Here is a 13776-nt window from a genome sequence, read left to right on the forward strand (position 1 = left end):
GAAGCAGCTAGAGAACGTGTTGACAATTCTGCCTCTCTGAGTCTTGCCCAGACCCAGTTATTTCATTTCTTCCCCAACTCACAACAAAATGTTTTATTTTGCCTTTTCATCTCCCCACTATCTCATAATAGAAAATTCAGTGACTAGATCAATATTTCGGTCTCATCATTGCAGTTATTAATGAATATTTTTTCTTTTTCAAAATAGGAGCTGCTTTTTATATAAATCTGCCTAAGAAGGAAATTATGTCAGCATGCCGCATTCGTTGTAAATAAATTCACTGTGTATTTTCTTCACTGTATATTTCCCAAACCCCTCTCTTAAAGAACTGCTCCGTAACATCAGCAGCTCTACAGCAGATGACACTGGAGTCATGCCACAGCTAGTAAAATAACAACTTGTTTCCTTTCCTAATTTCAGGGAGAAGATAGCATACTTCACAAGAGCAAAGATCAGCATACCAGCCCTGCCCGCTGATGATGTGTAACTGCGCGTTTTCACTGAAGTGTGTTTCCACTTGCTCATCTCTTTTCAGATGAACTTTGTAGTCCTGTGGCACACTTTTAAAGATCTTCTATTTTATGTTCACTATTGATACATTGATTTGTAAAATATAGTTAATTGAATTGTTGTGTGCTTAAAAAATGGCAAAACCCTCCAACAACCAGAAAACCAAAGTAGATTAATTTTGGTATACTGATGCTGATTTTGTACAGTTTGTATGTATTGCATGTTTGTTTTTATTTTGTAAAGATGGAACAGAGGAACAAAGGCAGTACTAAGTGTGTGTCCTGTTGAACTGCACTGTGTTGAGAAATATTACGTTCAACAGAAGATTGTTTTATCTTTTCACTATTTTCATGTGAGCAGACTGTGAAGATGGCTGTTTGGCCATGCAATATTTTTGTACAAGAGTGTGACTTTTATAGTTTAAAGTTAACTACAAGCGTTAGCTCCTTTCCAAAACATCGAGGCTGCCTCACAACAGCTGCTAATTAGATTCGTCACCCGCAAAGGAATTTTGTTTCTAAAAACAAATTTCTTCTGTTTTTGTTTTTTAATACTTCGTAGGAAGAGTCAAGAGTTTAGTTTTGTGAATGTACAGTACTTTAACCTGCACTAAAAGGTTTCTTGCATCTGCGGGAGAGTGAGAAAGGCAAGGCAGACAAGTAACCCTAAAAACTTACTATGAGACTACCAAAAGGGTGGGGCAGCTGCTTTCTGAACTGGAAGCTGAATCAAAGTCATAATACCAATATTGGAATCAGAATAATTATGTCCACTGTACACTCACTAATGAGAGTTTGTCTGTGTTAGTCTCTTGTCCCAGAGGCTGTCTTACTGCCAACTAGGAATATGTGGAAGTGTTTGTTAGGTTTACAAATAGGAAGAAGTTTCATTAAAGTATTTTTACAAGGAGGGAAATCCATCACATACTAACTCGGGTATCAGAAGCCTTGTCGGTAAGGTAAACCCTTTCTGAAAAAGCAAAGCTCCTGACTAGAAGTCTTCAGCTATTTCAGTACAATTTATAATGTTTTTAAAACTCCGCAACTGTCCCTGCGTGCAGTTGAGGGTGCACATGTTTAACAAACAGGTGTGAAAGGCACCTTTCAGCTTTGCCTTAGGGCAGCAGCCTGCTAGGAGTAAGCATCAGCGTGGCTGCGTTCTGTTCCCAGCCCGGGGCGTCAGTGCGGCTCTGCAGGCAGCCCTGCCTCAGCAGAGCAGTCGGGGGGTCCGCTTCTGTGGCTGTGGTGGCAGGAGATGGACATGACCCAGAACAGAGTTATTTCATTTTCTACTTTATATGTTGCACTCAGATGTTTTTAATTCCCTGGCTAAAGTTTTCTTTCCCAAGCAACAAGCCACATATGCATAGACTTCATCTTTCAAACAGGCTATAATTAATTTGGTGAGAAAATGAAAGCAAATATAACTGCAATATGGTAGAGCTGTCTTAAATTCAAAGTGACAATTCTGTGATGAGAGGCTTGTGTAACACCCGAGGGTTTTCTTATGCACAAATACATCAGTTCACTTAAACGTAGAGCCAAACATGCTATTTTGGGCAAGATGACTGACTGAAAGCCCTGTAAGAACGCCCCATTTGTTTTGAGTATCTTTGTTTTGAGATAATTTTCATGTTTTAAAGGTCAAATTTAAAAAAAAAAAAATCTGGAATTATTTAATGTAGAGGTGAAATGAAGGTTGACAGTTTCAGCTTCTCAATTTAATTATGTAAGTTGTTTGTAGAATGATGTTTAGAGGTGTGCTTTATGATTTTTCTTTTATTTATTTACAGTCTTATTTATGTTCTGTTTAATATAGTTCAGTTCTGGCCATAAAAATATTTGACATTAAGGATGCTATTGTGAAAAATAGTTAGAGCTGTCTAAATTCTTGCCAGATTATTCTAGTACGTGAAAAGAACAAATAATATTTAAAAAAGTATTGTCTGATTTGTAAGCATGAGGTGAGGTCAAAAATATAAGTACTGCTGGCTTTAGCTTGCAAAACTCATTTAAAAATGAGAGACTTAAACATACTCATGCTCCTCATTTTCCCAATTGGTAAAAATGAATGTAGTTATAGGCAGCTTTTAACAATTCTGGGTTTGGAGTTCGGGGGTTTTGGGGTTTTTTTTACTAATACAGATTATTCACACTTGAAATGCTCAATACAGTAAGCTAAAATAATACACACAAATAAACCCCCATCCATTGAAAATTATAAATATTACTCTTGAAGTGGAATTTACTCTGCACAGCAGGGTGTAACGGATGTAATTAGTTCTCTTTCCAGGCAGCAATGTCATTGCAGTTGCATATAACAAAATCTAAATATTACTGGTACAAGAATATTTAGCCAAATGAGTGAAGTTTAGCAGAAATTGTAATAGAACACAAATCAAATAATTTGAAGATTTTTTTTTTTTTACTATTGCTATGTTTATACTGTATTAAATGTCAAATACTCAGGACTGAACTAAATATTTAATCAGGTTATATTCTGAATGTGTTTCTGTTCTAATTTTGTCAGTAAAAGTATGCAGGTACATCACATAGATTAACTTGTTTCTGCACTTTCCATGTGTTTCAGTGATTGGAAAATACATTTTTTTTTTTTTTTTTTTTTTAACAAAGGATCTTCCCAGACCAGTGTTTTACTTAATTCTTTTATTGCTGCTCTTCATCTTTACATGCTCTTTGCAGAAACAGATGGCTGCTACAGCTTTGTCAATGTAAAATCATTGAAATTTATAGAAAGCTCACATCAATAACTGACAAGTCTCAGGGTAAGTTATACCAAAACTGATTCATAGATTTGAAGTGAGTTCTTTACCTTTGTTCAGTGAAAACTGCAGTAGCCATGAGCACAGCCAGCTCTCCACTGGACAATGTCTCACTGTTGCTCAGAAACACTGGCTTTCCTGAGAGAAGGCGTGCAGGGACACACCCCGACCTCCTCTCTCGCTCGCTCGCAGATGATGGAGAGCTTGTATTACAGGATGTATTACATGAGATTATGTCTGAGAACATTGAGTGTACTGTAAACGATACAGGTCCAGGGAACTTCGTTCAAGGTTGTGCCGTGTTAGGTTTTTGTAGTACATGTTGAACTGACACTACAAACTGTTGCAGGACTTAAACTGATACTATTTTTACAAAAAAGACATTGTTTAAAGCAGCCCATTTAAGATTGTGAAGTCTCCATGTATGCCTAGAGATGAAAATTTTTTTACTAAAAAGAAAAAACTAAAATTACAAAAACAATATCTGCAATTGATCAGATTTTAGAGATAGCTCATCGCTTAATATAAATAAAATTGAAGTAGTGATTAAAGGAGCTACTCAGTAAGAAACAGTCCCCTACCCCAAATCGTGTAAACAGTGACCTGTCTGTTCAGCAGACCTTTCTTACTGTGGTGCATGAGCAAGAAATCTGAAAACCTTTTATCTACCCTTTTAAGGTCTTCTATTTCCAACTTCCAGATGTTGATGGGTGTCTTGCCTATCTGCCATTGCATACTGCTCTGGTTATTGATGGTCAGATGGTAAGCAGATGGTGGAGAGGAGTGGACATGCCCCTAGAATTCCAAACAGAAATCCACCAAACCAACCACTGCACTGTGCATCCCCTATTTTGCATCTAGGCAGAATCGCTGGCATGTCTTCATCCCCAGATTCTGGGATTATAGTATGAACAACTCAAGAAGTGGGGACTAAGGCCAGAACTCCAGACATCCACAGAAGTTACCCTCCAAGTAGTAACAGCTGTTTCTGTAGCTTCTGCTCTGTAGCCTCCATCTATAGGCAGTCCACACCAAGGCTAGAGATCACAAGGCTCTGAAGGCCCAGTCCATTTGATGGAGATACTAAAATCCTGGAGATCTTGAATTCTAGAGGCAAAGCTAGGAAAGAGTAAAAATCTTTACACTGTGTTACTATGTCTTGGACTGTACGGGTTTGCCAGAGTCCCATGGTCCAAAGCTCCAGTACATTGAAGTCTTAATTTGAGATTTTTCCAGTCTGGTAAATAGTTACAGGTACCAGTTAAAATCCATCTTGGTACAGACAACAGCAACCCAGCTAACTGCACGTCCAGTTTTAGCAGTCACAGAAGCCCTAAACTGCTCACTTGTGGATGCTGTTCTGCTCAATTCTTTGTCATACTGAACATAAGCAAAAGTTAAAACAATGATTTACAAAGCCTGAAATACTCCTCCCCTCCTGCTTTGTGTTGCCTGGCTCCATGTCCAGTGCTTGGGGGATAAGGAGGTAGTTGTGGTAAACCAGTAGCTGAAGTGTGGCCACAGCTGGGCTCACCTTTCAGTAGTTTGGGGTTTTCTTTTTAAGAAAAGCATATACTTGGCTTTCCAACAATCTGTAAGAATTCAACATATTCTTAGATTACAGCAGTTCTGCTGGTTTTGCCATCTCATAATGTTTAAATTAAGTGCTGACAGCACACTGGTACACTTCCACACATAACAAATGAAGCTGTCTACTCCCTGGCCAGTTAACTGTCTTTAAAGTCAACGGTTACACGTTCAGAACAACATCTTGCTGTGAGCGAACCTAGCTCAAAGAGCCTTTGATAGGATACATAATGTCAATTCCTGTACTAGAAGAAGATAGTGGAAGTATCTTCTAAAGCAGCATTTTTCAGACTATTTTTGGTGCATCGAGTATGCAGCTGCCAGAAACACCCAGAGTAACTTTTGTGGGGAGCTGAGTGTGCTAGACCAGGAGAACGCAGCTAATTCGTCGTGAAGCACCTACCTCCTAACGCCCCGTGCACAAAAGACATCGGCAAAGCTCGCTGGAATTTCCAGAGCCTACAGTTTTCCTAGCACAAAAATTTCCAAGTACACAGCAAAACAATTTGATGTAACCTGTGTATTTAGACTATTTAGGCTGTGAAAACAAATTTTGTATGTCACTGCATTAAGGCAAGTGGCAAACTGCAACAGAGTCAAGCACTGAGGCTCATTTAATTGGTTGCGTATGACAAGGAAACATATTTTGGTTAAAAGCCAAGCTCTAAGGGAACATGCATATTCATTTTCAGGATTTTATCGTGCAGTTGAGAAAGCAAAAGCACCTTTTCTGCACAGTCTGTGAAAACTTCATCACTCTGCTTTGAAACAAAGTCTTAAACGGTTCTGCAGGTGAGAAAACACACCACCTTCCAATGCCAGTTATTGAGAAAACAGACATAAGTTTAGGAAGTCAGCTAGGTAACAAAGAGTCCTTTGAGTTACTACTGGAACAACCTTCTGGCTTGCACTAGGGTTTGAAAAAGATAGGGCAGTCTTTCCATACTTCTTAAAGCTTTCTGTTTTAAGGCCCAGGTTCCGTTTCCAAGCGTTGACACTGATCTTGCTGCTTTGCTACTGTGTAATGGATCGAAGATGGATGGATCTCAGTTGAGCAGATTGTGCAATTAAGTAGGGATCCTCCTAATATAAGGCAAAATCCAGCAAACCAGCCAACAAATAATGCTTCCCCGAAATCCCACCTGGGAACAATCTCTGGTATATTCTCATCCCAGAATTCCTGGACTGTGGAATGGGCCACCCAAGAGACTGGGACTATAGCTGTAATCCCCGATATCCAGAAGAGCATTCCTCCAAACAGCAACAGCCGTTTCTTTTGTTCCTGTTGTCTTTCACCAATTTTCAAACAGTCCAACCCAAAGCCCGAGAACAAGAGGCCTAAAAGCCCCGATCCATTGGAAAAAAACATCAAAATCCTAGAAATCCTGAGCTCTGGAGGCAAAGCTAGGAAAGAATCGAAGTCCTTGCACTGCGTCCCCCCTTCTTCCTGGACAACGCAAGCTTGCCAGAGTCCCATGGTCCAGATCTCCAGCTCGTTCAGTTCCAAGTTAAGATTTTTCCACTGGGGTAAATAGGTGGTGAGACAGGACAGGACCCATCCCAACAGAGAGAGCAGTATGCCACTTAATTGCATCATTGGTCGATAGACCAAGGCCATTATAAGAGCAGAGTCCTAGAAGATTGAGGAGGAAGGTCTCCCCAGCCGTTCTGTAACAACCGCTACCTCGAGTGATGGTGGAAGCTATGAAGATCTTCGTTCTCTGCGGCCCCAAATATAAGCCCTTGCTATTAACCCTTTGTAGGCGCTGAAACCCTTTTTTGTTCTTCACGAATATAAAGTTACACGTAAAGGACGAAGGACTTCACTAAACCATGAGTTAGGCTTTCTGATAAGGATTTGATCTGTTACCTTCCAATTTGCTTGGTAAAATTATATCCCAATGCCCGATGATTACAAGCCCGAGGATGAACAAAGAGGGCTCTATGACCCCTCACCCTAAAACACAACAGAAATCTTTGTGCTTCAATACGGATTAATTAGATTTTAAGTGGTGATAAAAAGTCAGCTCTGTGTGCAACAGGACTTCATTGTAATAGCTAAATTTGAGATTTCAGGGATGGAAATCAAGGCCTTGTAAAGAAAGGTAGACTGTTTGCCTATAATCTTTATTCTTAGGCTTCCTCAACATACATAATGGCTTATCTTCCACTGCCCTGTTTTATGTCCCCAGCACTGTAAAAGACGCTTTGTAAAAGATCCTTATGTTTCACATTTTCTACATTCACTTCTTTTAAAATGGGCTTTGTTTTGACCGACTCTTTAAGGGGAAAAGGAGACGGCTATGGTGCAAGTACTGTAGCAAATGAAATCCTAGACATCCTTCCACCATAATGAACCCAGACAGATCACGGGCCAGCGTAAACTTTACCTGCCCCAAGACTTCAGCAACACCCTGGTAGCAGCTTACAGCAGCCCAGTGTCCCCTTTCCAAGAGCCCATGTCCCAGGTGGCACAGAGTGCATACACTTAGTGTCTAACAACATCTGGCACTCAATGCTTCCAGGGCCAGGCATGCCTCGTTCCTTTCTGATCAAAGCAAGATACCATTATGCCACTGCTCCTTTAGGAAACCCTGCTGCTTTCCTGCTCTCGTGTCAGTCAGCTACCCGTGTGCTTGGCTACAGGGTCAGCAAGGAGAACGCTTGTCTGCTATTCCCCCCCCCAACTGTAGCAGCACAGCCTGTACGGGAGGACACTGAGCAGTGTGAGCACACACACGACCCAGAGACGCTCTCCCGTCTTCCTTGATGTCATTTCCTAGACGTGCTCATGTATGTACCTGCATATTTTAATTCAGTTATTCAAAATGGGTTATCTGGTGATGGAAGAACGTAACACTGCTTTGGAAGATTTCCAAAAATCCTGAAGGGTATCTTTACGAAATTTCACTGTGAGAACATCTCTCCTTCCTCATTTCTGTACTGAGTCTTAACTCCTAACCCTTGTGCTTTTCCTGCCACAAGCTGTGAAGAGTCCCCACACAGCAAGACAATCCATCTCCCCTCTGCTCGTGCACCACCCCAGTCCGACAGCTTACACCGCGGTCAGAAGGTTACCATGCACAAGGGCAGGAATCACCAAGATATTATTGACAACACTGGGAACAGACTGATGCAAGGCTCTAACTTTGGCCATCCACTAGGCAAAAGAAGAAGGAAAAAGAACAACCCTGTGTCTATTCAAACACCAGATTGTATTTTCAGATTTGGCAGTGTCCTTTTTCTCCCCTTTCTCTGTTCAGAGCAAGAATGCTGGCTCTGGAAATCATCATAGCATTCAGCAAGAAACTCCATAATGCCATTTGAATAATCTCTCAGACAAATAACTATGCTTCAGAAGTGCTTCTGCTCACTCAGGGGCTACAGGCTTATTTGACTTTAAAATCATGGTCACTGCCAGACTATAAGCTGAAGCCTGTTGCACTTCTCTTGTCTCTGAAAATTTAACATTTTCTTTTCTGCCTTTAATTCCAGCAGTGTGAGAGCACAAAATCAGGAATGTGAAGTCCATTAATTTTGCTAATATTGACCACAGCTGGAAGCAGTGTGCCTACCTTTTCATTTTAGCCATCAGGAGCATTCAGACTGCTGCATCAGTAAGATCTGCCAATTAAGTTCGGCAACCTACTATTAAGCATGTACTCACTTAGAACAAGCAAAGCTTCCGTATACTATCCTGTGCAAGATCATAAAAGAATTGTTGTTTTTCTGGTGGGAGAATAAAAGCCCCCAAAACATAGGTAAGACTTGCCTTGTTGCCAGGATACTAAAATGGTCTGACATGCCTTTAATTGGAACTTACTGAACTTAGGAAAATCTCAGCAAACCCATAAACAAACAAAAAAAAGATCTTCCAGCTGAACTGAAATAATAAATTATTGGGTCAGTCACCATCTTAGCCCTATTTCCCTCATCCTTCTTCCACCTTTTCCTCCCCACCGTTATTTCTTTCTTTCTCTCACATCTAAAAATGTCTCATTCCCAGATAAATTTTATTTTGGTAGACTTATGCCCCCATGGAAGGCAATGTCAGAGTTACTGCAAAGCATAGAATTAGGGTCTCATCAGTTTCTGCCCTACTGCTCAGGGTAGTTTGAAACAACAGGGTGCACCGTTACATTGCGATGACAAAACACACCTGCCAACATCTGCACAGCCTGAAACAACAGATCACCTCAAGGTGTTTCAGCAGAGGTGGCCACTGCCCCCCAGGCAGGTGGGGCAGGGAAGCTGCCTGCCGGGGACCTCCCCTGCCAGTGCCTTGGGGTCTGTGCACAAGCGGGCTCCCCCAGGACAACTGCCCCTGCTGCCCTTGCCAGCCTCCGCAGCAGGGGCTGTGCTTCTCCAACACAAGCTTGTCAACATGAAGAGTGGGGACAGCTATCACTGCCCAGTGTGCTTTCAGGTAAGGAAGATGAAGATGAATTTTGAGGGGGTTTTGACTGGCTTGAGATAATTATTTTTTTTTCTATAGACTTTAAAGCCTGATGTATGTAACATTCAGGGACACTATCCTACAGAGGCTTAAAGCAGCTAAAATAATCTCGGTGTATAAGGAACTGAGCTACAGAGAAGAGAGACTTCTGGTCATTTTGCCAGTGCCTACCTCACGCAGGAGCCAGCAGGGACTCTCTGGAGCATCAGCCCCCCTGAAGCCAGGCACTTGCCATAGACACCCAGACTGGTACATCTCACACCCGCTGCTGGTGCCCGTTTCAGCTGCCAGCTCCGAGACACATGGAGCACAGACGACACCCATGAAGAATATAGCACAGGTTACCATTGGGTTCCTACAGTTTCAGTAACACAGTTTAAAGCATTGACGAGCACATCGTTCGTTCAAACTAACTCCAGGCATCGTTTTGCAAACTGGTTTTGACTAGATGAAAGCAGATTGGGGTTGGTCAGCACGCACCTCACTTTATGCAGGTAAATGCGTTACAGTTTTACTCCCTATAAAACCATTTTAGGCTGAACACCAGCATTCTGAATCTTACCACAAGCAATACAGATTTTCTTTAAAAGCTTTAAGCACCACACTAACTCTTCTGAGAACCTCCATGGCCACAGACAGATACACTACCACTTTAGCCCCTGCAGAGTATTAGGAAATTGTCTTTACACAGCTCTGCAGCCCACACAATTACCCAAATGTTTTATGTTCAGCATAAGCAGAAAGAAATATCAGGTACAGCACTCTGGGAGCCAATGAGGCAACCTAATCCCACAAAAGCAGTCTGTGTATTGCAAGAGACTGACTCACTCCTACACTTTCAGTTCCTTCAGGAGGCGTAAGCGTGTTCGTGTTGTGGGCTTGCTTGTTCTCCTCCAGCAGTTCAAAAGTGTGCTCACTTGTGAAGTACAACTGTCTCCAGTAACACTGCCAGACACTATCAATAATTTTTGCTAATCTGAAGATAGTCATGGAGTTCCCTAAATATTTCTTATTGATTCTTGAAAACACTAGATATTTAAATGAGCATTCACAGGTCTCTCTTTAAAGTCCCATCTTATAGACACATACACAGAAGATGGAAATGAACACGAGCATATAGATTTTCTATAACTGCCTCTTAGTTACAGCCAGTCAAACGTAGCTGCTATCAGAAGCTGGCCAGGTAGTGTCTTCAGCACCTTACTGCGTGTGAGTTAATTCATTCAGCTTGGCAGTCTCTTGCTTTCCACATTCCTCCTTGAACTGGAAGTTGTGGGAATTCGCTTTTTCTTACCCAATCAAGAAACCATTTTTTTGTGATGCTGGTGCACTGTTTGTTTTGCACATCCAGTGTGCCCTTCAGTAAAATCAACAGAAACATCACACAAAGAAAACCCATATTGCTGTCCATATTGATTTAATCTAGTGTGCAGTTAAGTGAACTTTGGCCAAAAATTTTTTTTTGTATTCATAGATCCTGAAGTTTCAGGGTGCTTCAGAGAGCATCACAGTGAAGAGAGGTTGACATCTCCCTGAATAATTACCTGTGTGACTCCAACCACTGAGAGGCACACTTAGCAACAGAGTGATCACAGGTATGTTCTGGCCTGCTAATGAAGTGGATGGATCTGAATTTTATCAATTACTAAAGTTATTATGGTGGTGGTTCTGTTTGATTTCTTCCTTGTTTCCCCCACTGAAATTACAGTACCAAGTGAGACACAGCATCGTGCAGCGCTGGAAGGGTAGGTGTCATGCCCATGTGAGAAGTCCAGTGTGAATCAGACTGACACAGCATCCACAAATGCTCCATATGCCAGCGTGTGAGCGGCACTGGTTGTTACACACCTCACTGCACCCAAGTGCAATCCACAGCAGCAACCCTTAATTCTGGACACTTAGAGGCCACTGTGAAAGCAGCAAAGAGAGGCACTATAGAGAGGAGTACACTGGTGAAGAAGATGACAATTTCCATTTTGGAATGAAAAAGAGAGTAACTTCTAAACACACACCTCCACACCCCATTAGCTCATGGTGTCATTACGCTTTCATAAAACATCTAACACAATATTTAGAGGTGATGACTTATGAGACTCCATTATTTGTTTCTGTATTACATCTGAAGATAGTGCCCCTCCATGAGTGCTAGGGCACTGCTAGAGCAAAGAAGTCACAAACCAAACTTAATATTTTGTGGAGAAGTTAAAGCAGAAGGGGATAGTCCAGCAGAGACAAAGCAAAACATGACAAAGGCCACATCACCCCTTTTGATCTGCCCTCCCCGATGCAGGCAGGGAACATACCCCAGCAGCACAGCCCTTCCTGAGGACTTTACCCCACTGGTGCCCCAGGGCTGGCACGCAGAAAGCAAGGCAAAGGTGGGGTGAGGGCTCGGTGAGCATGGCACCCCAGCACCTTCAGAAGAGCCAGGATGGGGCTGCAGAACCTTTTCACATGGGAAAAAGACACAGCTGCTGCTGGCCCTCTGAATAGGACCTCCCTCCTCAAACAGGAATATTCCCATCTTTTCAGTAGTGCAAGGACTGCCCAACCCTGCATACCTCCCCTCTTCAAACACTGGATGGAGGTAATTCATTAAGCAACTTTAACAGAGGCTATTATGTATGCAAAAGAAATGCTCTTCTGGGAGTGAAAGACCTTGCTAACAGTTTCGTTTCTGTAAGATTAATCAAAAGCTTACAACATCATGTAGGATTAATGGCAGCTGGATAAGATCTAGAAGGGAAAGGCACCGAAAGAGTTAAGCACAGCAAGGTGAAACTGCCTATTTCTGCTTTAGGGACTTATTCAAAAGATTGAAATGAGAGAGGGTTGATTTGCCATCATTATACTGGAAGAATAAAGAATGCTTTAAGGCTCAGTACTTCAACCTTTGCAGAAACTTTTCTATCACCATCCCAATCCAGACTTCAAAGCGAGGGTTGACTGGGTTAGAAAATTAGCCTTATTCTTCAGGGAACTAGTTTTGATGTACTGTCAATACAGGAGATTACTGTAAGTATGAAAACTCATGTTTGAACATGATCACTTGAACAGTGATTGGAATATGATTTCCTTGAACGCTGGAAGTCTAAGAAATTAATTTCTGAGCTGTGAAATGTGTAGTGTTCTTTATCATTATCCATCCCTTATTATGAGATTCTGGTTTAATAGACTGTTGCACATACATATTTCTATAATGCTCTTCATTTAACACCTGCAAACAATTATTACAATAAGCTTTCTCTCATTCCTTATGACTTGTTTCTTATTATCAATATACTCATGAAAAATTATTTTTAGTACCCAGTTGAACCTACCTGGGGAATTTTTACCATGTGACAATAGGGATTGCTAAGGTAATACAGATTTGTTAACCAGAAATTAGAAGACTGCAATGTACCTTTTAACTTCAAGCTAGCCAGGGTGTGAAATGAGCCATGAGAATTTCTGACAAGTGAAGGAAATGTGGGGTGCCTGTGGCATTTAACTCATTTGCCATAATTAACATCTGGGCGGAAGGGAGATGAGAAGCTGAACAAATTTATGGTATTCATTTGAAATACAATTGTTCTTCAGATTCTACTGGGTTAAACTGTTCTAGTGTTTTACTTCTTAAGGTGCAGGGAACCAGGAGGTACAGAAAGGGAAGGTCTTTTCTAGCAAGAAACTGTCCTCTCTAGCATTGCAGATCTTTTTGTCTACAAATCCCCTGCCCACCTCCCAAAATCCCACTTTTCTTCCATCCCAGGATTTAACTAACCTACTACCCACCCCACCCCCAACTGAAATCTACACAAGCTTAGAGTTTCAGGAGTTCATGACATCCTGTTGTTAACAAATTAAGCCACTGATGTGTGTCAGTATTAGTTAAAACTTAAATATACACCTTACTGTCATCTTCTGTCATATTCATCCCCACCCCTTCTCTCACCTCCCCTACTTTGCATCAAGAAAAACCTAAAAGGCCTCCATCTATTCAGGTTCCTTCAGAGGGGCAGCGAGGAGGGAGTCAGGTAGAGATGGCTGCTCCTGGGGAAGGGATGGGTGCACGGAGGGAAGGAGAACAGCAGTTTCCTCCCTGTGCTTTCCCCTGGCCCTCCCACCAATTGCAGCTACCCAGTAGCATCCTCAGATGTCAAATATGGTCTGCAGAGGTGAAAAGGATGATGCACAGAACCCACCAACACAGCTAATGCATGATGTGTTACAAAGTACAGTGCAGCTGGGACGAGGGAGCGTGCAGGAGCTGTGATTAATTCTGCATCAGTAGATGGAGGTGATGCCTGCCATGCCAGGACCAGCCCAGAGAGAGGTCACTGCTGAAGACTTCTGCTATCATTCGTCTGCAACAGGGATGTGATAGTTATTTCTGGTTTACCTAATTGACAATGGCTGCATATCGGAAATGTATTAAATACCTTCTGCAGAGTATCACACT

The 13776-nt window shown here is 41.8% G+C and overlaps 2 protein-coding genes and 1 pseudogene across 2 annotated transcripts in view; 1 reads left to right on the forward strand and 2 right to left on the reverse strand.

Moving 5' to 3' along the window:
* The window catches only part of WWC2 (WW and C2 domain containing 2), a 49309-nt gene extending 48662 nt beyond the window's left edge, over window positions 1-647 (forward strand). The window contains exon 21 of the mRNA XM_008940074.1: window positions 421-647. Within this exon, the coding sequence (XP_008938322.1) occupies window positions 421-487 (67 nt within the window). The 3' untranslated portion in view covers window positions 488-647. The remainder of the gene's footprint in view (window positions 1-420) is intronic.
* A 3318-nt stretch (window positions 648-3965) lies between these two features.
* LOC103772738 lies at window positions 3966-4754 on the reverse strand (annotated as a pseudogene).
* A 1089-nt stretch (window positions 4755-5843) lies between these two features.
* On the reverse strand, window positions 5844-6497 carry LOC103772749 (claudin-22-like). Its single transcript, XM_008940095.1, has one exon. It carries the CDS (start codon window positions 6495-6497, stop codon window positions 5844-5846), a length of 654 nt encoding a protein of 217 aa, XP_008938343.1.
* Between the last annotated feature and the right edge of the window lie 7279 nt (window positions 6498-13776).

Source organism: Merops nubicus, unplaced genomic scaffold (genome assembly GCF_000691845.1).
Source record: "Merops nubicus isolate BGI_N331 unplaced genomic scaffold, ASM69184v1 scaffold500, whole genome shotgun sequence".
NCBI classification, from domain to species: Eukaryota; Metazoa; Chordata; class Aves; order Coraciiformes; family Meropidae; genus Merops; species Merops nubicus.

Bases quoted from the DNA above. Each gene is read 5' to 3' on its own strand.
- LOC103772749 (XM_008940095.1), bottom strand. From the start codon at position 6,497: ATGGCCTTGGTCTATCGACCAATGATGCAATTAAGTGGCATACTGCTC.